At 57.2% G+C, this 13,460-nt stretch overlaps 2 protein-coding genes across 6 annotated transcripts in view; one reads left to right on the forward strand and one right to left on the reverse strand.

Moving 5' to 3' along the window:
* The window catches only part of PI4KA (phosphatidylinositol 4-kinase alpha), a 94,974-nt gene that overhangs the window by 33,383 nt on the left and 48,131 nt on the right, over positions 1 to 13,460 (reverse strand). The gene's annotated exons all lie outside the window — the stretch shown is intronic.
* Positions 305 to 10,149, forward strand: SERPIND1 (serpin family D member 1). Its single transcript, XM_082667254.1, has 5 exons — positions 305 to 416; positions 3,337 to 4,232; positions 7,154 to 7,427; positions 8,860 to 9,004; positions 9,409 to 10,149. Exons 2-5 carry the CDS (start codon positions 3,353 to 3,355, stop codon positions 9,598 to 9,600), a joined length of 1,491 nt encoding a protein of 496 aa, XP_082523380.1. The 5' UTR covers positions 305 to 416; positions 3,337 to 3,352; the 3' UTR covers positions 9,601 to 10,149.

Here is a 13,460-nt window from a genome sequence, read left to right on the forward strand (position 1 = left end):
CTTGCCTAGCAGGCACGTCACCCCAGAGCCCAGGATGAGGTCGGGAGCTGCGATCACTTAGAGGAAGAACTCGGAGCTAGAAGACATGAGAGGGGCCCTCCCATGTCCAGGGGAGCATCTGAGCCGCCGCCCCCGACGCAACCAAGCCCTGGGCCGCAGAGTGTCCTGGCTGCTCCTGTAAGCTCATCCACACAGAGACGGTCAGGCCTCCAAACACTGGGAGTCACAAGCCACTCAGCGGTGACCAAAGACACAACGAGGGCTTTGTGCTGACAAAGCTAGTTGAGCGGTGTTTGATCTGGGATGTATTTACTTTGGAAAACACGACAGCAGTCCGGCACCAAAGGTCACACTGAAGCCTGCTGGTGACTTTGGCCGATTCTGCCCCTGCAAAGTCAGTTCTCAGCAGCACAGAGGTGAGTAGGTTTCTAACGTTTCTGCCGATTATGAATTCTTATTTGAGGTGGTTAGAGATGGGTAACTGGTTTGCTTCCCTATCCAACTACATTCAAACGCTCTCTACACCATCTTAGAAAGGGTAAGAGGTTTTGTTAAGCTGCCTATGATAACATTCTGTCAGTTACACTAGTGGGACTGTCAGCCAACCGGGGAGGAGGGACTGCGCTAGGTTAAGGACCTGAACTGGGAATGGTGCTGGGGGCTGTGGGCGGGCACCCTAGTTCTGGGGCATCACAAATGGTTCAGAAAAATGACGTGTGTCATACACGTGCACACACACGTACGTAGAGAGACCTGGCGAGTCTGGAGACGCGGGTACAGGGTGGGTGTTCTCTGTGCTGTGCTTTCAACTCGTTTGTGAGCCTGAAGTTATTTCAACCTGAAGACTGTCCACAGCTCCATTACCCCCGCTCCGTCTGGGCCAGGAGACAGCAGCCAGGAGGGACGAGGGACCACAAAGCCCAGCCCCGCTCCACGCAGCCAGCCTGAGAAGGCGCCATAGGAAATGCCCATAAAAACAAACTTTTGAATGATTTTCCTTTAAAAAATACTGCTTCTCTTCAAAGATAGTAATCTGGATTTAAACACAACCTAGTGATAATTTTAAAGGATCTTCTTTAACTCTTGTGATACTAAATGGCAAAACAACAGGAAGATTTACCTTTCAGGTACCTAATTTTTTACCACATAAAATGAGATATATTATGAGATACCTTCTGCTTCCTCTGATGAGAGCATAATGCAAAGTGTTTTGGGCTTTTCATCGTGTAATACAGGAATAGGAAGAAGTACAAGAAGCTTCCACATGTACTATCTGAATACAGGAGCAAAAAGACACGAATGTTTTCAACCTCTGCCTCCCTATCTGGTCTCAGATTCCTTTTCCTGAACTCTTGTTTATTCAAGTTGGGTTTTTTAAAGCTTATTTTTTTATTTTTTTGTTTTGCGGTATGCGGGCCTCTCACTGTTGTGGCCTCTCCCGTTGCGGAGCACAGGCTCCGGAAGCGCAAGCTCAGCGGCCATGGCTCACGGGCCCAGCCGCTCCGTGGCATGTGGGATCTTCCCGGACCAGGGCACGAACCCATGTCCCCTGCATCAGCAGGCGGACTCTCAACCACTGCGCCACCAGGGAAGCCCTTAAAGCTTATTTTAACCTAAGAAGGATACTTTCAAGTGTAGCCTAGCAAGAAGACCTCTTCTTTTCTCACTTTTTCAGTGTCTTGCCATCAATACCCACGCCCAATTCTACTCAGAACCTGGGCCCGGTTCCGCCGGCAGCCACACACATTAGACACTGTGTCCTGAGTGCAGGCAACGTGTGTGGCAGCCTCGGCTACAGGCTGGGGGGAGGGAAGGGAACAGGAAAAGACAACAGACAGTTTTAAGTCAGAAACCATGTGACTTTCCCTCTCCAAAATGTCGTGATTAGAGGACTGTGCAAGCTGACTGTGTTAAGAGTGCTGCAGGGAAGAGCCGAGGTGGGGACTGGGGCAGGGACAATGGTGCTGGCACTCCAGGCCAAACAGGCAGAGCCCTGGACACAGGGAAGGGCTCCACTAACCAGGGTCTAATCTAGTCACTGGCACACTCAGGCAGGCTCAGCACCCCCAAAACGCACAATGCTCTGCGCGGGGAGCTGAGTCACCAAAGCCCCTGGTCCAGCACCGGCACCCAGAAGAGGCTCCGCTGAGAGTCACCGCCATTGCCAGCACACCATCTTCAGGCCTAACAAGTCCCAATATTTACCTAACAGGAGCCAGTGATTCTTACCTGGCCTGGAGGGGAAGCAGACATTCTGGTCCTCAAAAACGTACCAGATGGTCACACACATGACAAACCTGACAAGACACTCTCCTCTTTCTGAGGTGATTAGAAGGGATGCTGGGATCCTGCATGACTGAGCAGCAGTATAAACACCTGCTGTCACTGTCCTGGACACACAGAAGCATCGAATAATAGCTCATTTCCCAGGATGCAATTCACAACCAGGAAGGAAGCAAGAGAAGGACAAAGCCGTCTAGCAGCCAAACTGACGTGACAGAGGGAGGGATGGGAGACAGATGGCTCATCCCACAGTATCTGTTAAAAACGTGCCTTGTTTACTTATATAGAAAGAGCGCCCCTCAGGCCTTCAGTAAGAGCTTTCTGACAGCACCCTCACCTAGACCCTATACACCTGGTGAGACTATTTGTAACCCCAGCCAGAAACACTTCAGTGGGAGAGCTCTAGTCCCTCCTGACAGCAGTGGGAGCCGACTGACAGACACAAGGAGAAAACGTACACCTGCAGCGAGTTGTACCCTCATCCCTCATGGCTGCAGGAAGACTGGCACCTACCATGTCCACTGGGTCCCCAGGTGATCCCTGCACTGCAGACACAGTCCAAATCACACAGATTAAACCACCCCAAATAACTGCTAGCACAGGAGGAGGAGCCTCAGCCTGCCTGGCGCCCCCCCCGCCCCCCACCTGGCAGTGTCCTTGTGAGCCGTGCTTTACTGCACATGGGCCCCCATCCGGCTGGGGTACCTGTGTGCCTCCAGGGCCCACCCAATATGTCATTTGAGGAAGGGACACAAAGTTCAGTGAATGAATGAAAAGGAAACTCCCTGGGGCCCCTGAGCCCTATGGTTCTGCACACTTTCAACAAGGGGTTCTGATCTGGGCCCAGGGGTCCTCCAGGCAGGTTCATGAAGCCACATAAAATGTCAGGCGTCTGTTTTATCTTCAGCAGATCCTAAAATGGTTAGAGACTGGCACCCATGGGGCCCCTCCTGGGTCGTGGCCGGGGGCCTGCAGAGGTGTGTGTGTGAGTGTGTGGGGCGGGGAGGGGGCAGTCTGCCAGGCTGCCCTCACCACGTCCTGCTCTCCCTCCAGCTCCAGCTCCGCCAGAATGCAGCACCTGCTGCACTCTCTCGTGGTGTCCCTCCTCCTGGCATCCGTGTGTGGGAAACTCGGCCCTCGGGGTCAGCTTGATAGCGGAGGGGGAGACCCCGAGTCTGTGGACCCCCGGTGGGGGCAGCTGAAGAGTGAAAACCTGAGCAGACCCCTCCTGCCTGCCGACTTCCACAAGGAGAACACAGTCACCAACGAGTGGATCGTGGATGGGGAAGAGGACGAGGACTACCTGGACCTGGAGAAGATCTTCGGGGAGGATGACGACTACATCGACGTCGTGGACGCAGTCTCGCCCGTGGACCCTGGGACTGGCGCCGGCAGCGTGCTCCAGCTCTTCCCGGGCAAGAGCCGCATCCAGCGGCTCAACCTCCTCAACGCCAAGTTCGCCTTAGACCTCTACCGGGCGCTGAAGGAGCGGGTCGGTGCCTCAGACAATGTCTTCCTGGCGCCCGTAGGTGTGTCCACAGCCATGGCCATGCTCTCCCTGGGCCTGCGGGGGGACACCCACGAGCAGGTACACGCTGCCCTGCGCTTCACCGACTTCATCAACGCCAGCACCACATACGAGCTGGGCACCGTCCACAACCTGTTCCGGAAGCTGACCCACCGCCTCTTCCGGAGGAATTTCGGGTACACGCTGCGGTCCGTCAGTGACCTGTACATTCAGAAGCAAGTTCAAGTCCTGGACGACTTCAGAGCCAAGGTCCGACAGTACTACTTTGCCGAGGTCCGGGCGGCTGACTTCTCTGATCCCGCCTTCATCTCCCAAACCAACCAGCACATCTCGCGGCTCACCAAGGGCCTCATAAGAGACGTGCTGGAGGACGTGGACCCCGCGACTCAGATGATGCTCCTGAACTGCATCTACTTTAAAGGTAAGAGGTGGCGACATTTCTCAGGGCAGACGCGCGGGCGCTCTCAGCTCACAGGTGGGCCGAACTGCAGACTCTACCTCCATTCCCCTGGGAAACCCAGACACGGGGTCAGCTCGCAGGGACAGGGAAGGTCCTGATGAGGTGACAGCACAGCTGACCCTTAGAAACCCTACGCTTTATGCCTCGCCACAGCCTTGAGAGACCGCCACTGTTATGAGTGTCTCCATTTTACAGACAGGGAATTAAAATGCTGCTCTGGGGAGATGGCAGTAAGGGGCAGAGCCAAGCTCCAGCCTCTGTTAGATCAGAATAATGCAAAAACCTTTCTAGCATCAGGTCAACCTGGATCTGAGCTTTTTCGTTTCCCTTCTCAATGGACAAAAGGCTGAAGACAGGTTCACCCTGGGTAACTGACATTCACACCCCCACTCCTTCCCAGGCAGGTGGGAGCGGGGAAATCAACCCTTATGTCTAGAGCAACTGTTCCAGGCCAGCACCAAGCACCGAGGCACTTCCTAAGGAGGACCCCTCCCCCACTGCCAACCACCCACACGCACGCGCGCACACACACACACAGACACACACACACACAGAGCCCCGGGACTCTAGAGATAAATGGGCACGGGTCTGTAAATACCAGGCCTCGCTTTTAAAATGCCCTGGTGATGGGGCTTCCCTGGTGGCGCAGTGGTTGAGAGTCTGCCTGCCGATGCAGGGGACACGGGTTCGTGCCCCGGTCCGGGAAGATCCCACATGCTACGGAGCGGCTGGGCCCGTGAGCCATGGCCGCTGAGCCTGCGTGTCCGGAGCCTGTGCTCCGCAATGGGAGAGGCCGCAACAGTGAGAGGCCCGCGTACCGCAAAAAAAAAAAAAAAAAGCCCTGGTGAGACCTGAGCCAGGAGAAACCTCTACTGCCCTCCACCTGCCCAGCAAGCCGAGGGCAGACATGAGGAGTGGGGTCACTGCACACTAGTGCGGTGACACGCAACCACTCTCCCCTCTGCCACCAAGGACTAGTGGGCACCGGCCAGGTCAGTCCCGGGAGGCCACGTTCCCTGGTTGGTCAGCTCCAGCACGGTTTACGGCGGGGTCCAGGGAGCCCCTCTCCTGGAAGTGGCTGAGGGGCAGTGGGGCCAGAGCACTCCGTGCCCAAGCCGAGGCCCCCAGCGGCTGTGCGGAATGCTGCCAAAGGGCAAAGCAGGGGGAGGGAGCCAAGACAGGAGGAAGGGTTCAGAGGCTGAGCCAGACCCCTGGCTCCCCCGACGCCAGGCACAACGCCAGCCTCGCCGTGGGCAGGTCCAGGCCGAGGCTCCAACAAGCCCGTGACAGGCACACGGGACATGCTCAGTGAACACACACATGTCCTTTCATCCCTGGCTGGCAGGACAGGTTTGGGAATGAAAACTGGAGGTCAGCCCTGCTCTCACTCCCCTATTCATGTGGCCTCACAAGTTCCACTGTTACATGCTCAGTGGGTTTGATGTTGCCAGTGACACTTGAGAGCAATTTCCCGTGTTCAGGGGTGACTTTGACAGTGAGTGGGAGACCCCTGGGTGGCACCAAGGCCCTCAGCCCTCAGCCCTGCCAGCCTGTGGGCATGGCGACTTCCAGAGCCTCTGCCTCAGCGCAGTCAGTATTCAGAGCAGGCAGGGACACGTCCCAACATGGGAACCAGGGTCACGAGGACGGCAAACGTGGCAGCAGGGCACATGAATCCTTGCCCACACACCGGAAGGCTTGCTGGATCAGGGCTGGGAGTCAGAGAGATGAAACGCCAGCAGCACCAGCTCTCACGGGTGCATATCACAACAGAGTATGGATGTGTAACTCTTAGCTCTAGCTCCCAAATCTCTGTCACTACTTTGATTTTAATTTCAAATGTTACGAGCACTCTGTAAAACACAGTGAAAACAGAGGTTAGGCCTCAAGAGCAAAGGAAGGAGAGAACCCGGAAGAGGCGGGGTGGCTGCAGCAAACCTGGGAAAGCCATGGCTGGAGCCCAGGGGAAAGGGGGTCTCCCCCAGGGCAAATGGCACAATCTGGGGGAGGGGAGAGGCCAGGGACACCGCTCACACCCACCATGCACAGGGTGGCCCCCTGCAGAGAGCTGCTTAGATGCCTGCCTCACGGGGCTGAGCAGCCCTGGACCCAGACCTGAGGCGGGCGGGCACTGCTGTTACGCCTCCCCCAGGAACCTCCTGCTTTTCTGACCCCCTGTGCCCCACCCACCAGCTGGAAACCTTGAACAGGTCACTTGGCTTCTCCCCTCGGCTTGCTCATCTGTGAGATGGGGGTGGTGAAAGCCCCACCCCTCACAGTTGCTAGGAGACGAGGTAGCACAGGAAGGGGCTGGAGGAGGCCTGGCACATGACCAGTCTCACCAGTGGGCGGGCAGCCCTCACTTCCAGTTACTAGCATCTTAGAGCCACAAAGACATGTTCCCACTCGGGCACACAAAGCTGCCCCGATATCCAAAGTGAAGGTGGCAATGGCAGTGCTGCCTCCCCAGGCATCCAGCCAGTCCTCACAGAGCTGATGGGAGCTCAGGGCCCTCATCTAACAGAGAGACATGCAGAGGCCCAGGCAAGGCAAGTGATGTGCTATTTAATGTCAGGATCTAACCCAGCATTCACCTGGTCTATTCACCCCATCTGCCCTCATCCGCTTCCTACGAGAAGCCTCTAAAACAGTGATTCTCAGTGTGGCGGGCGGGCCAGACCAGCACACTGGTCTGGCACACTGGTCTCAGTGTGGTCCCCAGACCAGCAGCATCAGTATTGCCTGGGAACCAGTGAGAAACTTAAACTCCTGGCCCAAACCAGACCTGTGGGTTCATACGGTGGGGGTGGGCCATGCAGCCTGCTTGAACAAACCCTCTAAGAAAGCATTTAAACAAAAGCCCATTCCTGCTGACCTCACAGGGTCCTGGGTGAACAAATTCCCAGCGGAAATGACACACAACCACAACTTCCGGCTGAATGAGCGAGAGGTGGTCAAAGTCCCCATGATGCAGACCAAGGGGTCCTTCCTGGCGGCAAGCGACCAGGAGCTGGACTGCGATGTCCTGCGGCTGGAGTACATGGGGGGCATCAGCATGCTGGTGGTGGTCCCGCACAAGCTGTCCGGGATGAAGACCCTCGAGGCCCAGCTGAAGCCCCAAGTGGTGGAGAGATGGCAGAAGAGCATGACAAACAGGTGCCTCTGGGGCCAGGGGACTGGGGGCCCAAGGATGCTGGGGCTGCAGTCACTTTAGGGAAAGGGGCATGTGCCCCATGGGCCGCTGTGACTTCAGCCCGAACTTTCCGCTCGGTGAGAGGAGACCAGAGAGCGTTGGTGAGAAATGCACCTGTACTCTGTGATGTGGGGGCAGGAGCAACCCGGCTGTGCCACACACTTGCCCTGATCCCCTGGGGTCACTTGCTGTGGGCCTAGAACCAAGACAAGCCCCCAACCCAGTTTGAGAAGCCTCGAGGTCCTCCAAATCCCTTCAGGGCGTCACTTACCATCTCACAGTCAGGACCACAGGTTGCGCTGCTGGATCAGCGCAGGAAGGACGCACACGTCACCTCCCTGTCTTCCTGGATCCCGCCAGGCCCGAGTTAACAGCTGAACCTGGTCTGGGCCTCCTTTCAGGACCAGGATACAAGGAAATGCAACTGAGGGACAGGCAGGCTCTTAGGGGCAGGTCTGTCCAGGCAGCTGGGCAGGCATCAAGCCCTGTCATTTTCTCCTTAAAACCTGTTCCGTACTAGCCTCCTTCCTAACCTCACTGCCCACGACCTTCACCCTGAGCCAGCGGGGGCCTGACCAGCCTGCCGTCCCATGCTCCGTCTACCTGCCACCAGCCAACAGGCAGCATCCCCACCTCCCTCTTCCTGTGAACTCTCTGTGGATCCCCACCCACAGGATGCAGCCCGCTCGCTGCCCAGCCTGGCCCACACGCTGCTCTGCTCTCCCCTGCCCTCCTGCCCAGAGTCCTGCACTCCCTCCAGCAGGCCCTGCTCAGGGCCCCCAGATCTTGTTCCCCCCCCTCCAGGATGGCCCAGTGGTTAGGCCTGTTCTTGTCACTCGGACGCTAACAGGCGGTCTTTACGCTTTGCTGCTTCACGTATGGGGTCCTGGCGCACCAAGAGGGAAGGAAGCTCCTGAGAAGGGGGCGCGTCTGGCGTCTTAGCCCCACAAGCGCCGTCAAGGATGGAGAACGCTAGCACTGGCTGGTACAGAAAGCACTCTGTTTTTAAGTGCACTGACCTGCACTTCAGCTCCTTAAACAGTAAAATACCAAATGCCTGAAAGCAGGGACCCAAGTGAGAGAATGATGTCAGATGTCTGAGCCATAAGCCAGTAACAGCTCTGCCCCCTGGCTGGTAGGACACAAACCATACAGTACCGAGGACATGACTGCACAGCAGTAACCATGCCTCAATTCTGAGTGCTGGGATTACAATGGGATGGTCTTTCCAAAATCCTCCACTGGCAGGACGAGGATATGCATTTTAAGAAGTGTTGTGTCAATCCTGTGGTACACGGACTGGAGGCGGGTGTGTGTGTTTATGGACGTTTAAGGGGAAACGTGATTCCTCTGCAACTTGCAGTTAGTAGAACCAGCCCTTCTCTTCCCTACCAGGACACGGGAAGTACTCCTGCCCAAGTTCAAGCTAGAAAAGGACTACAACCTGGTGGAGGCCCTGCGGTCCCTGGGGGTCACAGCGCTGTTCGACAGGAACAGCAATATGACGGGGATCTCGGACCAGAGGATTGTCATCGACCTGGTAATGCCCGTCCTCTGCCCATCCCCATCCCGCCCCAGGTCTGCCCCCCTTGGAGCCCCTGCTGATACCAGAGAGAAGGCAGGTGCCCAGGAGCACCCCGGCCCAGCAGGCCTACTATGGCAGAGGCCCCAGAGCATGAGCAGGGGGTTCTAGGGTCACGGTCCTGCCCGCAGAGCGCTGTGGGCAGCCCTGAGTGGCCATGGTGCACAGTGCCAAGGTGGCACCATTCACACCACACTCAGCTGATGCGTGAGGACTGAGTCCCAAGGGCCATCCTGCCCAGCCACATCGATGCCTCCCCTGCGCTCGCTTGGTCCCTTCCCTGAAGAACACGAGACTACCCCCCCTTGCCCGTCTGTGAGTGACCACCGCTATCTGATAGCTTCCCTTTTGTCCTGACACAGTTCAAGCACCAAGGCACCATCATGGTGGACGAGGAGGGTACGCAGGCCGCGGCCGTGACCACTGTGGGGTTCATGCCATTGTCCACCCAGGTCCGCTTCAGCGTCGACCGGCCCTTCCTTTTCCTTGTGTATGAGCACCGCACGGGCTGCCTGCTCTTCCTGGGCCGGGTCGCCAACCCCACCAGGTCTTAGCGGTGGAGGCCGGGGCGTCTCGAGTGCTCTGGGGCAACCGCAATTCCATTTCCCTTCCAACAACGACCACGAGGAGCTCGGGCGGTGACCCCGTGGCTCAGGCCACCTTTCTGGGAGACATGGACGAAGGACCGCGATGCTTGCCACCATCAGGGCTGCACAGCCCAGAGGTCACCGCAGCTGCAGCGCGGCAGCTGTCTCCTAGAGGATGTTGGTGCCAGACAGACCAACTCCCTTCACCTCTCACAGCAAACCCCTCCCCGGGCCCAGCATCCCCCCTCCTCCACTCTGTCACCCAAAGCCTTTCCCCCCCAGGGCTTCCCACCTGACAGGGAACATGGGCAGGAGCTGCCCCCTCCCCAGAGTGCTGACAGCGAGCCCCCTCCCCAAGGCCCAGGGTGCCCTGGCCTCCGGCTCAGTCCTCTCAAGGCCCAACCTCCTGAATTGAGGCTAAATGTCTCTGCACCTGCTTTCACCTCACGGCCGCCCAGAGGATGGCATGTACCCGTAGCCATGCCTTCCACCCAAGAGATAAATAAATATTGCCACTTTTACTGGGTATAATTCTACTTTTATAAGGTCAAATAACTAAAAAAGGCCACATTCAAAATAGTTGACACCCCAGCAGTGCTAGACATCGACAGAGTGACCTGAGTGCCCAACAGTGACCCAGAGCAGGCACGTCCTCGGGCTCGGATGTGGCAGTGCTGCTGCATCCTGGGGGCGGGGGGGGGGGGGGGCGTGGATGGAGCTGCCTGGGGGCTCCGGAAACACCAGTCTGTATGTGCGGCACACGCTTCAGCTTCCATCCCCAGACACAGGGAGACCCTCAGACGTGCCTGTGGTGCGTCTGGTTCGAGAAAACGGGTGACATCCGAGGACTATATTTCTGGACCCTTGATTCCGGGGCAAGACCAGTGGAATCCACACAGGCTGCTCAGGAAGAAGAGCGCAAGGCCTCTGCAGTGTGGGGCGGGGGACAGCGCCGGGGGCTTCACAACTGCCACGCGTGTGGCCGTCAGACTGGGACCCCACGGGCCTGCAGTGGGCAGTGGGCTGGGGTTGAAGCCTGGTTGGCCTGACTCCACAGAGGGCTTCTGACCCAGCGAGACTGACACAGTCACAGGCAGCAAAGGGGTGCAAGAATGCTCCCCGATGTGGAGGCTGGGTTATCCCCATCCTCACACCAACCTGGGGCTTCCACTGTTACAGAGGAGGCGCGCTCAGCCACAGGCCTGAGTCCCACCCCGGCCCTGCTTTCACCCCTCACCCTCTCCCCCTGCCCCCTCCCCACTGCCTGAGCCAGGGCCCGTCCAGTGTCTGCCACCCAGGGCAGGGGGGCCTTTCCCTGTCATCCCTCTTGCCCTCGCAGGGAACCTGGGCTTGCTGACCACCCTCTCCAAGTCCTCCTCTATTCTGAGTCAACACTGTCCTCCCCTGGGCTTGTCTGACACTTCTGGTCTTGCTGCTGGTTCCTCTGGCTCCTCCCCCACACCCCCATGTGCATCTCAAGACTCCACCTTCAGCCCTTCCCCACATCCCCCACCCAGAAGGCATGAAGACACGTGGCCCAGGCTCCTCTTCGACTCCCAAGGGTCAGAGAGCTCCAGCCCCTCAATCTGCTCAGAATGCCCTTGGGCCCCCTTCAGAAACGAGGTGCCTCCATGCAGCAGATATGAACCCAGAGCACAGGCCTGCGCCAGGCTGCCTGGGTTCCACTCCCGGCTCTGGCACTTTGAGGCAAGTTCTGTGCCTCAGTCTCCTGTCTGTGAAACAGGGATAACACAGTCCCTATCTTGCAGGCTGTTGTGAGGATGAAGTGGGTTACTGTCTCGAAGGGGTTCAGGTCAGTGCCTGGGTTACCACTTCCAGCCCAGGGGTCCCTAACTGGGGGCCTACCTGGGCCCCTCCCCCTTCCCTTCCTGAGGTGAAGTACAAACCCTTGAGGACAGACACCATCTCTACGAGGAAGAGGGAGCAGCTTTCACACAGGTCTATGACTGAAAGTGTTAGTCCCCAAACATCCTTTTACAGGCACCAAGAGAATAACCTGTCCAAGGCCACACAAGCTGCAAGTGGCCCGGGTGCCCGGCCGAGTGGAGTGCATGGACATTTTCCACGCTTTGTGACAGCAGGGCAACTATGTCTCCAGCTATAGGTTCAAGCAATGGAATCAGTGACATTTCTGAAGAGCATCACAGAGTCACAGGACAAAGACCACCAAACGCAGGCAGGAAGGAGCCTCGGAGGCCATGTGAGCTGGCGCCCCCACCCCAGGCTCCCAAGATCACTGATAAGGGAACAGCTGCATTAGGGCAGAAACCCATGCTTCCTGCCCAGACCCACTGCCACGTCCACTCAACTAAGTCACTGAAGACACTGTGTCATCGAAAAATCCAAAACAGAGTATCTTTTTCTTTAAAATTAAAAATTAAAAAAAAATTTTTTTTTAAGTATAAAACGTTCAAGCAAACAAACAAAAAAACTATGGAAGTTAGTTTCTCCCAGAAGGTCCAGGGTTAGGGTGAGGGCTAGAACCAGAGAGCAGAGGCAAGAACCATGGCATCTGGGCTCTGTGTTGAGCAACAGAATCAAATATTTGTTTTCTCCTCCACAATATAACCATTAACTTGTTGACACGACGATGCTTATTCCGTTCATGTAAAGGTCACCGTATTGGAGGAGACACGGGTGTTTCAGGTGAGCATGTGCTAGCCTATCACTGCTAATATATCTACCTGCCCTGACGCGCCAGCCCCACAGCAAGTCACCCCATCTTTTTGAGACACTCTGCTGGCAGAGCAGGTGCGGAGAGACTGGGACACTCTCCCAGGACCCCACATGCAGGGCCAGGAGTCCAACTCCGGCCCCAGTGACCCTAAAACTGGTGTGCCCCCAACCAAACCTACAAGTCATCGCTCCCCCAAAGTGCGAAGTGTCCCCTATAGACTTCTTCCATGCATTTATTAAACTCCAAACAACAACCGCCAAGCACACTTACAAGCTCACAGGCATACACACGGGTCAGAGAACTGTGGGGCTCAAATATCCCAGAACTCGTTAACTTGAGAGGCCCCCCGGGCGTGCTCCCTGTCTACCAAACCTGCTCTCCATGGAGCCCTCCACGGGCCAAGGACATCATGCCCCTCGCCCTTCCCTCCAGGCCAACAAAGTGTCCTCGTGGCGCTTCTCAATGCACTGTGCGCGAGTCGACGTCAACCATGACGTCTTTAGAAACCGACCTGTGGGTGCTGGTGTAAACCGGCAGGGTCCCAGCAACCCACAGGCCCTCGAGGGGCTGTGGGGGCCCTGACCGCAGGGAGAGGTGGGAGGGCTCCCGGGGAAAGTGGGAGGCATGAGGCAAGCCCAAGCTCCAACCCTGCAGCACGCTTGGGGAGAGATGCTGTCCTGGAGCCCGGCTGAGTCAGCCACCTTCGGGGGAGGGAGGAGGGGACAGGCAGAGGGTGGGGGTGGCCCGAGACGGAACCCCACCCCCCCACCCCAGACATAGTCCGCGACTATCAGTCTCACTATCAGAGCCAGGGATGATAAGCCAGTTAGCTGCCGGTTCTCATCCGCCTTGGCCGGCTGACACTGGACTCCCAACGGTCCCCAGACTCAAATGACAAATGCCCACAGAAGCAGAGACCGAAACTACTTTGCAGAGATGGGAGAGGGCTCCCCAACCGCCCACCGGGCCTCGACGCCCCTGGGTCACCATGCAGCCGGAGGTCAACCTCTCCACGTGCGGGGACACCCACGTAAATGCTCGAACGAAGAAGGAGAACTGGAGGCGGAAGCAGGGGCTTAAGCAGAAGGCAGGCTAAGTGGGAGCTCGAGAATCACCAATGAAACAAAGC

The sequence above is a fragment of the Grampus griseus genome (genome assembly GCF_964374135.1).
Source record: "Grampus griseus genome assembly, chromosome: 12".
Taxonomy (NCBI): domain Eukaryota; kingdom Metazoa; phylum Chordata; class Mammalia; order Artiodactyla; family Delphinidae; genus Grampus; species Grampus griseus.